The sequence below is a fragment of the Podarcis cretensis genome (genome assembly GCF_951804945.1).
Source record: "Podarcis cretensis genome assembly, chromosome: 9".
Classification (NCBI taxonomy): Eukaryota; Metazoa; Chordata; class Lepidosauria; order Squamata; family Lacertidae; genus Podarcis; species Podarcis cretensis.
In genome coordinates, this window is record NC_137178.1 from 29024333 (window position 1) to 29041406 (window position 17074).

At 42.0% G+C, this 17074-nt stretch overlaps 1 protein-coding gene across 1 annotated transcript in view; it reads right to left on the reverse strand.

Moving 5' to 3' along the window:
- Positions 1–298: 298 nt before the first annotated feature.
- SEC24D (SEC24 homolog D, COPII coat complex component) overlaps positions 299–17074 on the reverse strand; it is a 61444-nt gene continuing 44668 nt past the window's right edge. The window contains exons 14-23 of the mRNA XM_079990199.1: positions 14035–14151; positions 12627–12797; positions 11486–11582; positions 10111–10256; positions 8432–8570; positions 7727–7845; positions 5721–5900; positions 4174–4365; positions 2176–2265; positions 299–1984 (exon numbers count right to left, since the gene is read on the reverse strand). Of these exons, the coding sequence (XP_079846325.1) occupies positions 1844–1984; positions 2176–2265; positions 4174–4365; positions 5721–5900; positions 7727–7845; positions 8432–8570; positions 10111–10256; positions 11486–11582; positions 12627–12797; positions 14035–14151 (1392 nt within the window). The 3' untranslated portion in view covers positions 299–1843. The remainder of the gene's footprint in view (positions 1985–2175; positions 2266–4173; positions 4366–5720; positions 5901–7726; positions 7846–8431; positions 8571–10110; positions 10257–11485; positions 11583–12626; positions 12798–14034; positions 14152–17074) is intronic.

A 17074-nucleotide genomic window follows, 5' to 3' on the forward strand; every position in this document is an offset into this window, starting at 1 on the left:
GTCTGTAAATGAGAACTCAGCTGTGAAACTGTTTATGCAGTATCCAAGACAAATGTGTGACTCGGGTTAACCTTTTTGGTTTGATTAGGTAGAGTTGCCACCTAGTGGAACGGGAACGAAATTCTAAAGTCAGTTTATTGTGCAACCTATGAGAAGACCACTGTATTTCCACATCCTACGTGAGAGAGGGCACCACTGGATGAGATTGATTATATCCTGTATAATACCGACTCCAAGAAAATTGGGGATGTAAAATATGTTTTTAAAATGGTCTCAGTTAAGTAAAGATAAAAGCTACTGTAGGACTAAAGTAATAGTTTATTTCTCAAGGTAGTAATTTCCAGCTTCTGAAGAATATTATGTTCTACAAATTTAGATGGCTTTTTAAAAGAATCAGACATTCATATACATCCATCAACAGCTGAACGAAAACTCATAATCAGAGACAATATACTTTCAAACACCAGAAGCTTGGGATGAACACCAGGAGATGGCTTAATGTCCTTTACGCACTTCCTAGAGGCACTTATGGAAACATGAAGGTGGACTACATCATGGACACTTAAGTCTGGTCAGGTAGGGTCCTTTTGCAAGAACAGTGTAGTATAGCGATAGTGGCTTCTTGTAATAAAAAACTATGAAATACTGTTTGTTATGATGCAACAGAACACAGGATAGACCGAGATGAAGATGGAAAATGTATCAAGCTGTTAAACAAGCTAGGACACTTTTTCTTAACAAACAGTTTAATGTAGTGGTTCCCAATTGGGAGCCCACCCGGTGAGTCCATGGCACATACCTGTCAATTGTCCGGCACAGCCTGCTTTTGGGGGCTGTGCTTTCGCCCCCAAACATATCAGATTGCGGCTGTGCTTTCATGTGGGTAATGTGATTCATGTGGGAGTGCAGCACAGAAGACGGCATCCCAGTTTTGCACTGGGACATGTTGGAGGGTATCGTGGCACCATTCACAAAACAAAAACTACTCCAGATATATCAACATTTTTCAAAAGTAGGAGGTCCAGAGCTTGGCTTCAGAAAAACAAGAGGACTGCAATACTTAGCTAATTGGGAACCACTGGTTTAGTGCATAAGTAGCACCCTGCTGGCTGAAACAAAGACCTACCTAGTTACAGCAGCCATTCATTGAGTTACTAAAAGTTCTAATGTTACAAGAGGGAGAAAAGCTTTTGCCCACTTTATCTGTTTTATCCGCCACAAATGCTTTAAGCAACAGGAACAGGCAGTATAGTCTCCAGATGTTGGCCTACAACTCCCATCAGTCTCAGCCAACATGGCCAATGGTCAGGGATGGGAATTACAATGTCTGGAAGACACTGTGTCTGTTACCCCTGTTTTTAAGCCTTTCATCCTAAGGATGATATTTTGGTTACCATGGTGCATCACAGCACACAAAATGAAAAGAACAGTTACTTAAATGTATATCAACTTGAAACTGTAAATAGACCAAAACAAAACAGGGCTGAGAACAAAACGATCAGTTCATGAGCACTAAAAATCAAAGGTAACAACTTTCTAATGCTTTGCAATTTATTGAAAGTTTATGAAATGAAAACCACACGGTTTAAGCATTGAAAGATTCCAGGATTCCAGATCTTGCCATAAGAAATATTTTTCCTTTTAAAGAACAATAAATGCTCTCCCATAGGAGTTATACCTGAGCGCAGACTTGCCTATGCTACATTATTATGAAAAGGGGCACTAGTGTATGGAATTAGAAACTGTACAAAAAAGTAGCGTTAAAAAGCACCTTCTGGTGGTTGGTCACTTAAGAATAGTCCCTTTTGACAAAATGCAAAGAGAATTAATATTCAAGCATCCATTAGTTGAGCAGCTGACAGATCTCTTTATGAACACAACACAAGAAATCCACGTAAGAAGCTCCTCCATAAATACTCTTGTCTTCAACCAGGAATTGTTTGAAAGCCATTTCTGCTTGCTCCCTTTGCTTCACAATCAGGATCTGAAAAGAAAAGTTGTGATCCAGGTGTTAAGAATTCAAAAATACTGCCTTGACTCTGTTTTACCTTGCAACAAACTGAACACACAGCAGAAAAGGTTTGAAAGAAGTTCTGTTTGCTATCCCCATGTCAAAACTGCACAGTTCAGCAAGCATTTTAAAAATAGCATTACAAGGGAAATTTAATCTGTTACCTTCATGGAATAAGGTGTTTTGCTCTGCAGATGATCAATCATTGATCTCAGTTTCTTAGAGTAGGGATTGTCCACTTCAGGAAGAAGTGTCTGCATGATAAAAACGCACAGAAAATTAATGTATAAAAGAATTGATTTGGGTCAAAAGACGGCCTTATTTACATATTGTGGGAGATGGGGGGTTTCTATGGCGTGACCAAATTACATTGGATTTTAATCTGGATTACTATTATTATTTGCAACTGTGGATTTATTTTGATTATAATTGTTCATGGGTTTGGACATTGTATTTGTTGCAGTAAGCAGCCCTGATTACTTACTTTGGCCAGCCTCATTTTCTTTTCCAGATTCTGGGGTAATAGGGGATTAAAACCTTTGCCCCTACCCATATTCCCAATCCAGATCTTCTACACTATGTCGCTAGTATTTGGTGTCAATTGTAACTTTCTTCTGGAGCAAATAGCAGTGGTGTGTGTGTGGTCCAGACTGGGACCATAGAAGGAATAAAGTCTTAAATCCATTCTCTTAATATGGGTCTTAATCACCCATATTAAGTTGCAACTTAGATATTACAAAAAGCAAAGAAATTTTATATAGGCTGCTATGCCAACAGCTGCAACTTAGCTCTCTGTAACATGAAAACCCAGTTAAATACATGCACCACAACAATTCCCATAAATGGGGGCTACCGCTGCAACTTAATACCATGTGAATTCTGATTTTCTTCTATAAATGACATTTTGCTTTTCAATTGCATATAGCTTTTTGCTTGTTTCCTTTCTGCTTCCCATGTTATGTTAACTTACTTCCTTTCCCAAGTCGCAGAAAGTACTAGAGTTTTAAAGAGGATTTCAATAATATTTATTTCATTCCTTCCTTCCTTCCCATCTGGTTTGGTTTCCCTAGCCACTCTGGGCAGCTCCCAACATAATTAATGATGATGATGATGATGATGATGATGATGATGATGATAAAGCAATAAAACATCAGACATAAAAAACTTCCCTAAACAGGGCTGCCATCAGATGTCTTCTAAAAGTCAGATAGTTGTTTATTCTCGACATTTGATGGGAGGGCGTTCCACAGGGCGGGCACCACAACCGAGAAGGCCCTCTGCCTGGTTCCCTGTAACCTCACTTCTTGCAGTGAGGGAACCACAAGAAGGCCCTCGGAGCTGGACCTCAGTGTCAGGCTGAACGGCGGGGGTGGAGATGCTCCTTCAGGTACAGTGGAACCTCAGGTTAAGAACTTAATTCATTCTGGAGGTCTGTTTTTAACCTGAGGTAACACTTTAGCTAATGGGGCCTCCCGCTTCCGCTGCGCTGTCGCCACACAATTTCTGTTCTCATCCTGAAGCAAAGTTCTTAACCCAAGGTACTATTTCTGGGTTAGCAGAGTCTGTAACCTGAAGCGTCTGTAACCCAAGGTACCACTGTATACTGAAGTCTCTGGAGGTGTGCAGAATTGCTGTGTGTGTGGTTTGTTTGTTTTTTTTAATTTGGGACATTTCAAGCCTTATGAATGGGCTGGGGGTAGGACAGAAAGAAAATCTGTTTGCACATCCAATTTATACTACAGCTCTTTAGCTGTAAAGGGTTGGGCTTCTCTTGAATTAAAGAACGCTGACCCACATGTTACTCTCTGCTGGGGTGCGGTTCTAATGCAGCCGGAGAACGACAGCTGGGTAGCTATTAACCTGAGCAGATGAGGAGGGGAGTTAATATTCGTAGTGAGAAACTTAGTATTTTCCTTTCATGCAGAATAGCCCTCAGCTGCAGAAACCCACCCCTGGTTCTTTACCACTGCCTGCTTGTTAACTGGCAGAGTGTTTGTACTTTCAGCTCCCTTGACTAGTAAAGGGGGGGGGTGATGATCTTAAAGTTGTACTTGCCAGTGGACATTTTATCATTAAACAGAAGTTAAAGCTGGAGATTGCATTTCAAGGCAAGCATGCAACACCTCTCCCCACCCCCATCTTATACCACCCTGTGTACTCACAGCCTCTGTGCTGACATGTGCAAAGGAGGGCACATTAAATATCCCCTGGATAAGCTCTGGTGGGGCACTGACTCCCAGCCACAAGAACATGTGTACCCCATTTGCCAGCAAGAATAGTCCTCCTTCAGACAGACGTTCTTCGGAACAGCGAACAGCAGAGGGGAACACGTCGCTTTTTACATCCATAGAGTGCTGTAATGATAATGTTACATTGTTTAGCACATAGTCCTTTTCTTTATAGTATGTTCACTGCAAGTAAGCAGTGCAAATATTGTTGCTGGGTGAATAAAATGGTAGAAAGCTGTTCTAGTTGCTTATCATGCACCTTTCCAAATATTTTTTGAACCTAAACAATTTTATTTTCCATCTGCCACACCAACTGCAGGCTGTTGAACTGACATCTCCTTCCACTGTCCCCAGTAACACTGGATAGACTAAATTCAATCCTTTTATTATGGGGTCATTTTCTGACTATATAAAGCAAATATTCCAGCACATGTGAGTTCAGGACAGATTGCAAAAGAAGTGGCTGCAGAACATCCCAATGTTGCAGTATTGCAGCCTTGCAAGTGGTTCTGTAACCAGTTGGGAAGGACAGGAAAATCTTCCTGGATACAATCTCCAGCATCTCTCGATAGGGTTGAAGAAGACCCATCTTAAAACTGTGGAAGTCACTGCCAGTCATTGCAGACAATAATGAGCTAGATAGATCCATAGTCCACTTGGTGCAAGGCTGTTTCCCATGTTCCCGGGTTGAGGAATGACCAGGGTTTGTCACATTGCCACAACAGTGGATTGTGGTATTACTATACTGGCATCACCAGAATGGTACAAAGTTATTGCAAGTACAGAAATAGGCAGGTGGAATAAGGGGCTCAAAGATGGACATTAAGGGGCACAAAATTTTTTCCTATTTGACTCATGTATGAAAATGTACCTACCAACAACAATGCCTCCTTTGCGTGGCTCTGAGTAAACTGCCCTCAGTGCCCATCTCCAGAGTCTGATGTTTCCAGGCTGCCTCCTGCAACTGCTGTGGGCCACTCATCTGCCCTCAGAGGTGGCTGAGGGGTTGTGTGTGTTGGGGGAGGTTGCAAGAAAGTGGTTTTGGGTACAGTGTCCAGGTCTGTGCACATGCACTCACCAGAACCAATGTCTTACTTACACTGGCTCTACCAGTGGTGTAGCTAAAAATGGCGGTGATGGCAACTCAAGTCCAGTGGGATATGTCTAGCTGTTGGCTCAGCTCTGCTACTGGGCTGCTGCTGTGGGCAAACAGACAGGCAGTCTGTCCACCCAGCAGAGGGCTGGGACTGTATGCCTGCTCTGAGTTATTTGGGCTGGTGTATGTAAAATTATGCTGTCCGTTTTGGTGTGTGAGCATGGAAGCATGGTGGCTTCAAGGTGGTGGTCACTGTCTGGTAGCAAAATCAGCAGTCAGGTGATGAAGTAAGGCTTTCCCAGCACCCTAGCACTTCCCGGAGGATGTCCGTGATGGCACCAGCCCTGATACCTGCTGTTGTACCTCTCCTCTCTCAACAACTTACAATTGGCAGAAGCTGTGGATAGAATAGAAGTTGGGTGCCAGCAACGTCCATTGACATGACTAGTTGTCGGTGAAAAGTTCTTTCATCCGTGGGAATCTCGGGTTTGCCTATCAGCACGCAGCTTTTCAGGAGACAGTTCATGTAGACTGGGAGGACCTTCATTGCATCCGGAAGGATAAGCTGGAAGACAAGAAAGTAGGTAAAGTCAAACTACTGCACCATTTGTTCATTCAGCATTGAATGTTTGATTTTTAAATGAGCATTTCACCAGACAGGTGCCAAAGGAAACAAACCAAAGGCTGACATTTATTGTTTGTTCAGTCACTATTTTCACATACAAGCAACGACTGATTTACATGGGGGGACGGGGCACACTGGGTACCACATGGGGGGGGCAGCACTTACCATGGGGCCTGCAGCCACATGTCTCTCCTGGGAGTGACACGGTGGCTCGGGCGCCTGCAGGCTCTGCGCTGCCTGAAATGGCAGTGTGTCAGGGACCGTGCTGAGGAGGGCTGCACAGATGAGAAATGGTGGGAGCCTCCCCCTCTCTCTGCTCCTGATCAGGATCCTGAATCTTCCCAGGAGCAGTGGGACAGTATAGATATGGAACAGTGGTTTGCAGAGGGGCATACTTCAGAAGACAAAAGTTGTGAAGAACTGGGTGGTGAACAGCTAGGAGATGAAGAACTGGAAGAGAGAGAGTTAATAGACTCTCTCTCACTGGGAAGCCTACATCCGCCCAGCCCAAAGTCACAATGAGCAGATAATCTGGCAGCACAGAAAGCAAGGTGGTTGTAAGATTGGGTTGCAAGACAATGAAGTGATGAGGGTGAGTCGGGGGGGGGGTGTAAACCTTAATTGGGAGCACCTTTACTCTTTGTTCTTTTGCCCTAGAGCTGATGGGGAGGCAGTGGGCAGACTCCTTGGAAGCCCTGCAGCGAGTCCTACCCCGGCTCACCCCGCCCCATGGGTGGCTTGCTCCACCCCATGGGCAGCTTGCCCTGCTCCTGGGTTCAGGGTGCACCACCCCGGGCACCCGAGCAGCTAGCTACACCGCTGTTTACATGCATTTGATATGTGCACAACGGCACATGGTGCAGAACAGACTTGTGCGCACTCTGCTGCCGCGCATGATGACCCAGAATGTAACCCCGGCACAAATCAGGGGTTGCCTGTAGCTGAAAATTGCCTTTGACTGTCCAAATTCTAGGTGACGTAAGGGCTGATTTTGTGGTAAACATATAAAGTAAGTACAGTACATGCCAATATGATGATTAAGCAGGAAAGCGGTTTGTGATGGGATACAATATCCAGTGGAAACTGCACCAAAATTCACCACATACCTTGCCCTTTTCTTTTTCTATGCCCTTTTCTATGTGTGGACACACACAGCACAAAAATAAAGATTTGCCTAGAACAACCTGGGGGCAATACGGTCACGAAAAAGATAATTAAAGCTGAAAATATCTTTGGCTGGAAAAGTCCACGAGAGGGAATTAACTTTGTCAAAGTTTTGTTTTGGTGTTTTTTATGCCAAGATAGCAGGTAGTGCTTACCTCCCATGGTTTTAAGGTGATGATGTAACTGGTGAAAAATATACAATGTTTCTCTTACTGATTAATTAGGCAATGAGCAAAGTGATATTTTTGCATTCTTCATTACCTCATGCTTAACCCCCAGTGCTAAAAAAGTAACAGAGTGAGAAAGGGTTCCGCACTTACATATGAAGGACCAGTGCTGGCATTTACACTGGCATGATATTTTTTTTTTGGGGGGGGATTTGCCATCTGTTGGACTTACAATCTAGGCTGCAATGGGAAAACTCGTTAGATGACGTGGTGGAAATCAAAACTGCATACTAAAAATCATGGAGGGCCAATATTTTCTTAGAAGGTACAGCTTTCTGTCAAACTCCCATGCTCAAAACTGGGATTTCAGAGCTAAACCCCATCAGCCAACATTGCATAAAACTCAAACATTTGGAGCTGAAAAAAATAAAATACCTGGCTCACTGCAGATGGGCTAGCACAGTTCTTTCTGTAGCATGCCAACATGCGAGCTGTCTGGTTCACCAGGATCTCACGGACAGTCTTCAATGGCTGGCTGATAATGGCTTTGTAAGCTATAATGGTATGAAAGTGAGGTGAAACTGAAGTTGTTTTGCTCCTCCATACCACCTTTCCACAGACAGCTGAGTAAAGCAACATCCTTTTATTTTATTTACTGAATTAAGAAGAAGTCAACTACTAACCAGAGTTTTATTTGATCAACTTCTTAATAACACATTTCAGACCTTTTAAAGCAGATCCAAGTCCAATAAATTGCACCTGCCCAGAGAGATATCTTCTTGGTTTAAAATGTGAATCATATGAAAGTGAAAACAGTACTCAGAATGGGTTTCTATCATACATCCAAGACACAAGCATGCCCCTGGGATGTGACGTAAATATGCCAATATTCTTACTTACAATTTGTGGAATTAAACTATGAGATTGTGATTTGCGTAAGAACCTAGCAAATACATAAGAAGTTGACTTAAGAGGATTACCAGCTACATGCAACACCTAGGACATTTTATTCATGCATCCAATAAGTTAATGTGTCTCTGACGTGCCATCTCTGATTTATAATACTTGGCATTACTCAAGAAGTTAGGCTCCACAGCCACCCTCAAATTCCCCTCCCCAAAGAATACATCCAAATCTTACCTGTTTTAACAAAGAAATTTATAAGCGCATCGGTCTCACAGCTCTTGTAGACCTCAGCTAACTGGGAGCTACAGTTAAGGCCAATATTATGTACACGCAGTCGTCTTTGACCACTCATGGATGTGTAAAGAACTGCACACTGCAATTAACATAAAAGTGAAATTCACTTTTCAGAAACCGTAATTTCATCTCTTACTATCGGTATTAATATATTTATTACAAGGTCCCAGGGCTGGTCACAACTATGTGAAATACCACATTTAAAACAGTATAAAAAATTTCAATCACAACTACAGTGGGTCTTGTGACACCCCACCCCCCAAACCTGGTGATATTCTATCCCATCTTAAAGGGAGCCTCAGGTGCTAAAACCAGAACCATATGGTTCTGATTCAGCTCTTCATGTGGTACCAAGACAGACACCCTCTATTTCCCTTTGATATACAAGGGCTTAGGGCAGAGATGTGTTTTCCTAAGGAACGCCTTCATCCTTGCCAAGGCTCATTATATTTTATTGTACCACATTTACAACAAGGATTTGTGGCTGACTCATGGACTATATTTCAAGACGGATGACTAACTGTACTAAAAGTGAAGGGTTTAGGTCATTTTGAGAACTAGATTTGCAACCTGCACCAAAAAGAGAGAGAGGAAGCAGTCATGACAAAATAAAAAGTCTTCACCTCATGTGGAAGTTTATAGCACGTCTAGGTTTTAAAGAATCGCTGCATCAACTCTTTTGAGGCAGAAAAGTTGGGGGCGGGGCGAAATACTCAGCTTTTCAATTCTCTCTAATAGGACACTGGGAAGCAAAACTGCTGTAGTTTCATTGCAGTAGATTTGCATCCATTCTGTTCTAATAACAATCCACATGTCTCCTTGCAATTCTTTTCTCTCGTCCTGCTATGAGAGGAGCACTGGATCGTGCTCGCCAATATGATCAGTAAGGGAGAGTGCCTTTAGGGCTGGCTCTACCATTAGGCATAGTGAGGCAGCTACTTCAGGTGGCAGGTGCTGGGGGACTATTCAGCAGTCCTCTGTTCCCCCTGTACAACCTAAAGCTAGTCAGCTGCCCTCAAGTGTATGGGAGGTCACTATCCCATTGCCAATGTGGAAGTCCAAGATGGAAAGTAGAATGTGGCTTTGCAGGTGTCATGGATAACCATTGGATGCTTGATATTGCTAGTGATATTCCTCCTTCCAGAATTGTCTTTCTTATAGTGTAGAAACCATCTTTGTAATAAATTGACCCTCTCATGAACAGAAAGATAAATCTGTGTAATGTTATGCTTATGCTAGGAGGAGCTTCCATCCAGATTCAAACCTATTTCTCATTAGAAGAGCAAGGTTTCCTTAGGTTGCTGCTTCAACTTTGTGGATATTTCCTTTTATTTTGTGCCCTCAGGATGGTTGCTAGCTCACATGATGGAGAAAGGAAAGGGCCCATTTTGCTGCCTGAGGCAAAGGACAAGATGGTGCCTTCCCATTCCACATTTGCAGTAACCATGGCCAAAGGATCTTATTTCCCTAGTGGGAAAATATCAGTGTCTGGAATGCTGGAAAACTCTTATAACACAAGACTTACTTTAGGAGGAAATGTCTGGAATGCTGTACACATTTATCAATCACAGAGAGAGACCCTGAACAGACCAAGCACATGAACCTATACAACTTGTTACCTGGATTAAAGCTCCATTGTCTTCATTCAACTTGTCATCATGCTTGAACTCCACTGTCACTGCTTTGTCGCAATCTACTGCTGCCATTTCGACATCTGTGGTGTTGTTCATGTAAACAGCTCCCAAAAAGTCTGTAGCCCTGAAACCTAGAGCAGGTTGCAAAATAATCTCATGTATGGACTGCCGGCTATCAGCAGCATCAGCACCAGAGCTGAAAGACTGTCAGAGGTGGCATTCCTCCTCTGCCCTCCTTCCATCCTCAGGACTGATGTGCAAGTTACTTGATGTGGAAGGGCAACCACAGATTTCTGTTATCTTGTCAGTTTCACATGGCTAACATTTCACTCGAAAATTGCTCTGTGTGGCAACAGTTGGTATTTATTATGTTAGTTCTCAAACCTTTGCCCTTGTGCGATGAATGCCATGACACTATGCTGCGGAACATTCATACGAAATGTTAAAATGAATCTGACAAAAAGATTAAATCACCGTGTGATGGTATTTTCAACTCGAGAAGCAATGTGTTAATTGACCTTCAGAAACACACCATTGCTAGAGATGAATGGGGCCAACCATAACATCAGTCCAGATTATCCATGACTACTAGATTTGGGAAGCTGCCAGCAGTTGCTAATGTATTCTGAACTATGGGATTCAAAGACTTATTAAATCCTGGGACACTGGCAGTTTCTCATTTGGAAAGCATGCATGGCTTGTTCACATATGTTTACATATGACCTAACCCTGTTCCTCTGCTTTTGCTGGATTCCCAATGCCACACTAAGACTGTTCCATTAAAAGTGTGGAGAATTACAACTAAGAAAGCTGAATACAGTGGTGCCTCGCAAGACGAAATTAATTCGTTCCGCGAGTTACTTCGTCTTGCGATTTTTTCATCTTGCAGAGCGCGGATTCCCCGGGTATTAACGGTTTTACGAAAAAGGAAGCAAACCCGCAAGACGTTTTCGAGTTGCGAAGCAAGCCCATAGGGAAATTCGTCTTGTGAAGCACCTCGAAAAATGGAAAACCCTTTCGTCTAGCGAGTTTTTCGTCTTGCGAGGCATTCGTCTTGCGGGGCACCACTGTAGTAGTTGGGCCAGAAAAAAACCTTCTCTCACTATCTCTGGTTCAGGCAGTCAATTATGCAGTTACAACAGGACCAGCATCAAAGACCTATCAGAAACCTTAAGGGAACCCCGAGGTACAAAAAAGTGGGAGGAATGTAGAGGGAACCCCAAAAAACAGCTGACTGAGGAATGAGTATGCTTAATGACTACAAAATGCTGACTAACTGTTGAAGGGATTGGAGAACTGAACTGAGTACAGCACATTGCAATTTCTACCACAGGCACCACTTGTAATTTCTAGTTGTTACCTGTGCTAGTACGAACCCTCATGATAGCATCAAATCCCATCTTTTTTCCTATACTCTTCCTGAGATCATTCAGAAATTGGGGGCTGTCAGAATGGACCTAAATGAAAATATAGAGAGATCTCTTAAGCAAATTGTAGACCTGCCACTGGATGGCAGCAACATGCTGAAAGTTGTTCCAGGACTTGAACAGAATTGCAGACACTTAAATTCAGTGGTATTCAACTTTTTATAACTTTTTATATTAAAAGGTACTCCTTTTAATAAGGAGTACAGTGAAAAAACTTTCATAGGGCTCTCAGACTCACCAATGTTCCAGGAGACTTTTTATAAAAAAAAGCTCAACCTGCTTGTTAACTTCTCAGACGTAATACTAGTAACGAAAGCCCACATCTTTCAAATGAATCCAAGAATCAATAATGGATGTTTAACAAACGAAATGCCTGTTTTCTAAATTAATAACTGGAGCAAGCATACATTTGAAAGCTAGTGATCTGAAATTATTTTCTCAGAAACTGTTTTCCTTGATCAAGACAGACAGTGGCGTAGCGTGGGTTGTCAGCACCCGGGGCAAGGCAAGTAATTTGCGCCCCCTAACCCGTGGATTTATGCCCCCTAACCCGTGGATTTGCGCCCCTAACCCGTGGATTTGCCCTAACCCCAGATGTTGCGCCCGGTGCGGCCGGCCCCCCCTGCACCCCCCACGCTACGCCACTGAAGACAGAGCTTGCTTTTAACCACATTCACTGCTTCAATGTTGTGCCAACGGCTTTATTTTTAATACTGATGTAGAGTAGCAGATATTTCATTAAAAAGATTCAGGGGTTTGCAAGAACTCAGTTCAGTAGAAGATTAGCATGCATTTGCACTTTTCCCTCAGCAATTACCTTTTAAGATTAGAGTTGTAGTATCAGCTCTGCTCTAGTTCATATTGTATAAATAAGCAATGCTTTTTCACAAACTCCGGATACAACAGTAAGTATCTAACCTAGACATGCTGTGACTTATCTCCAAATCTACATTTGGTCCATTAGAGGACACCATTAGATCTTTACTATTTCGTTTGCAGGTGAAACAGCAGCATATTATGCACGTCAAATTCCATGCATCCAAGTGGACAGAAAGAGAATCTTCTGACATTTACCTGAAAATTGTTGTATTTGTACAGGGTTCCTCCAGTGTGCATTGTTACAAGGCCCATGGAGGCTACATCAACATACTGGTTTGGGAAAAGGAACAGATCCACGCAGCAGCCACTAGCGACACAGTCTCTGGCCAGGGTCTCATAAATATTTGTCTGGGGTTGAAACAGTGTCTGGAGAGTTTAAAGGCAAGTACTGAGCAATGCACAAACAAAACACCATTCATGAGAACAACCTGACATAATTCAATATGAATTAGCAGAAAAAATAGGAAAGCAAACACATCGAAAACATTTAAAAGGTCTACTGTACCCATATCCGATATATTTCACATAGAGTTGTTTGTTCACCATGCATTTGGATACCTCTTAAGATATTGTAACTAAATTTTGCATGATGGTTACAGAGATCAAAGGAGCCCATTTTAGTCTATGTTTGGTTGCAGTTTTGAATCAAGATGTATAAAGAAGCTTTCAAAATGGCACTTTTTGTTTTGTTTCTTAGAATACTCAAGCAGCACTGCGTATGAAGCTGCTAATGTTAACATAGCATGTCAACTTCAAGGGCAAATGCATATTTTATTTTACTTTATCTCACATATTTTTAACCCATTTTCAAAGACTATTATCTTCCCAAGGTTGTTTACATTAATTACAAATAAACTATTTCATTAGTAGCAATCATTTAAACATACACTCTGGTTAACAATAGAAAGAATCAGTTTAAATAAACCCAATATATTAAATGCAGTAGTTAACAGCAAAACTCAAGGAAAATTCCAGCAGTAACTTATGCAATAAATGTTTAGTAGAAAGGCGCCCTTAAACAATGACAAGAATCATCAAAAGAATTCCTGGGTGGGAAAGACGATTAACAAAAACCAATATTCAGTTTAGAGATATGATTGCTGCTGTATTAAATATCTACTAAGCATAACTCTTTACTTATTAATCATTTTACCATAGGAGCCAAACTACATGCTATGCTTAATAAACCTCCAATCCTGATCGCATACCTTCACACTGTACATTAAGCATAGCATGTAGTTTGGGCTCTTATGGTAAAATGAATAATAAGTAAAGTGTTATCTCCATGCCTCCAGCTGCAAAAAGAGCTAAAATCAGTGTAGTCCGCAGCACAGGTAGAGAAGTTTTTAAAAAAAGGTTCCCACGGGCACCAACTGGAACTTTTTTTATGACCCTTGTAGTGATTCAGGGTGATGCTATTTTAGTCCTGAGGAACGATGGGAAAATCTCCTTTTCCCGGAACACTGCATTCCCAATAACAATCCCCCTGAATCTGAAATTAATTGAAGTAAAAAACAGATCTATAGCTTCACGTTACCCATTGAGAGTAACATATATTTCTGTACTAAGTTGCGTACAAAAAAACAAACCAACACTGAAATACCTTTTCTTTTTCTGTATTGACCAATTTTCTATCATCTCTGCTTTTCAGCTTCCCTGGTGCTTCTGCAGTCGGCAGGGAAGAATGGAAGATAAACAGCTTTCCAGCACACTCTGCTGCCTGTTGCAAAGACACAAGAAATGACCTTTTTTCAAGCTGGCATTATAAATATTTGAGCCAGATCTCCATACAATTTTAGCTGAGTTTCAAATGCCAGCATAAACTACTCTGGAAACTTTGGAAACTAAATAGTGCGTTTGTTTAGAGTTTGAACTTTTGGTGACACCTTGAAAAAAATAACTGGGAAGTTCAGAATTTTAAATAACCACAAATAATCTAACACAAACACCTCAATATATCAGTGCTAATATACATATATAAATGAGAAAACTAGTGCTATGGGCAGTTCATGCTAACAGTATGCCAGGAATTATTAAATGGCACAAAACAAATTAAAAACACATTTCAGTGCACTAGAAAAATCAATAAATTGTCCACTTGCAATGCGTAATCAAACTGGGCCCTACTCCAGAACATGCAGTTCTTGGACTGACCTTTAGGGATCAACCAAAACCAGCACATTAGGGGGATGGAAACAATATGCCAGATTCTAAGTGCAGGTGTGTGCCAGCACTAACCTGCTCATGAGGCTCAAATGCAAGAGGAAGAATGATGCTATTCTTGCTATATTAATACCATGACCAACAAATTAGCCATGCAATTAGGGAAGGGTGATGTGGGTTCAGTACAGGATACAGCTTGGGCTGGAATGGTCATGGATCCATTGATGCTGCACTCTGGTGCATGCCTACCTTGGCAGAGTACACAATACTGTAGCCTATGCAGCTTTTTGCTTTGCTATTCCTACGTGAGTGACTTCAGGACTAGACCAGGGCGGGCATGTGTTTGTACGATGCTCTTGGACTGCTGTACTGTGCTATTCAAGCTGTCTGTTGATCCAGTCTAAAAAAACAGCGAATCAGCTTCAAAAGACACCTGTGATGGGAACACTCCCCAAACTCAATAATCTAGGGTTTAGATGACTTAAGGATGAAAGCAAATACCAGAAGGTTTGCATTCTAGATAAGGGTTACCAGCGAAGTCTGTTAGATGCAGTACAAAAACACTTATAATATGGCAAATGCTGAGCTGCCACTGTTTGTGCTTTTTACCACCAAACATAGATGAAACATAGCAGCAGAAGAGGTTTTCCCAACTTTTACTTTGGCCAAAAGGCACAGGTACATCAAAAACACTCCTCTATCAATGACAGACAATCAAATTTTACTTTGTCCTCCAATTTTACCCATAATAAAAAGAGCTTGGGCACGGGGGAGTGTTTGCTTTTAGGCAACCTGAAGCTTTTCCAGTAGGAAAATGTCTGCTGTGGACCCCTCTTATCTGGGATGAAACACAAAGATTAGTGGCTTTGCATCAAATCCCTCAACTGGTGGGGAATTGGCAGAATTGAGTTAGACTTCTGGACACTTTACTTCTAACACTTTACTCTCAGAATCAACATCTATTTATGCTACAATAAATCTGCTAGTATTTAAGCCACATACAAGACTCTGGTATGTGTATGTTTACTATCCCAGTCTAACAGAATAGCCACTGCAGCTGTTTTTAAAAAAGGGATGTTTGAACACCAAATGAAACTCCGACCAGAAATCTGGTGGGTGCATTTTGGACCAGTTGAAGGTTTCTGAATCATCTTCAAGAACAGCCCCATGTAGATCAAATAAAAGGCATAATATTCATCTGGCAAGTTTTGCAGCTGAGCAGAGATGGGAAACCAGCTGAAGCCAATATTCTGTTCACTGCTTTGAGACAGTTAGCAAGAATTCTGAGCATCTTCAAAAGCCAAATTCCATAATTTTTTGTAATTGCTTCAGAGATGCCTAAAATGACCTAGCTGCTCAAATAATTCTCAGAACAGTTATCCACATGTATTCCCAGTATAAATCAAGGAAAGGAGGAAAAGAAACAGTGGAAAGTGTACTTTTATATGTCAGAGATCATAAGGCTCATAGCTACCACTTGAGGGGGCTTATAGATGGGGACTGAATTTCCAAGCTGGTCACTGAGATATTGCAATCATGCTCCTCATATATTTATTGTTACTATTTTTTGCAGCACCCAAACAGAACTGTTGGCATCAAAATACCATTTACATCCCCCCCCCTCCCCATTTAATCTGGAAAGGGTAAATCTGGTTTAAATCGGGGGATGGGCGGGCTGGTATTTTGATGGCATCATGCACCGACATCATCAGTCCCAGAATAAACACACCTCTGGTAGCACCCAAAAACAGAACATAGTCGTTACAGGGGGTGAGGGTGGGGAGTATGCATGAGGGCAGTTTAGGATCCAGAAATGGAATATGTGTTATTTGTAGCCTTTATATCCCACCTATTTCTCCAAGGAGATCAAGCTAGTGTACATGGTTCTCCTCCGCCTCATTTCATCTCCACAACAACCCTGCTCACTTATTTCGCAGAGGCATCTGACTGGCCACTGTGAAAACAGAAAGCTGGACTAGATGGGCCATTGGCCTAATCCAGCAGGCTATTCTTATGTTCTTATGCTAGACTGAGAGGCAGAGACTGGTCCAATGTCACACAGTGAGCTTCATGGCCAAGTAGGGATTAGAACCTTGGTTGCCCGTGTCCTAGTCCGACACTAACCACTGCACCACACTGGCTCTCATACTGGTCTTGACCATCAATTGACACAAGGAGTGAGTTTAATGTACAGCCCACACACTGGAGCCTTAGCAGTTTGCTAATGTGCCCCTAGTGACCTACCCAAGGTTTAGTACATCCCCCCCCCCAACTTCCCAATATAAATGTGTATTTAAAGTTTTCAAATAGCACCCATTTTACCCGATCACCAATTTCCTTTTCCCAGGAAGATGGTGAAAGAAAGGAAAAATACTGAGAAGATTTGATTTATGCTGTAGCATAAGAAGTTTGACTGTATTTGCTCACAGTTGGCATCATGCGGAAAAGAAACAAAGGAAAATAAATGCAGAGACGAGAAG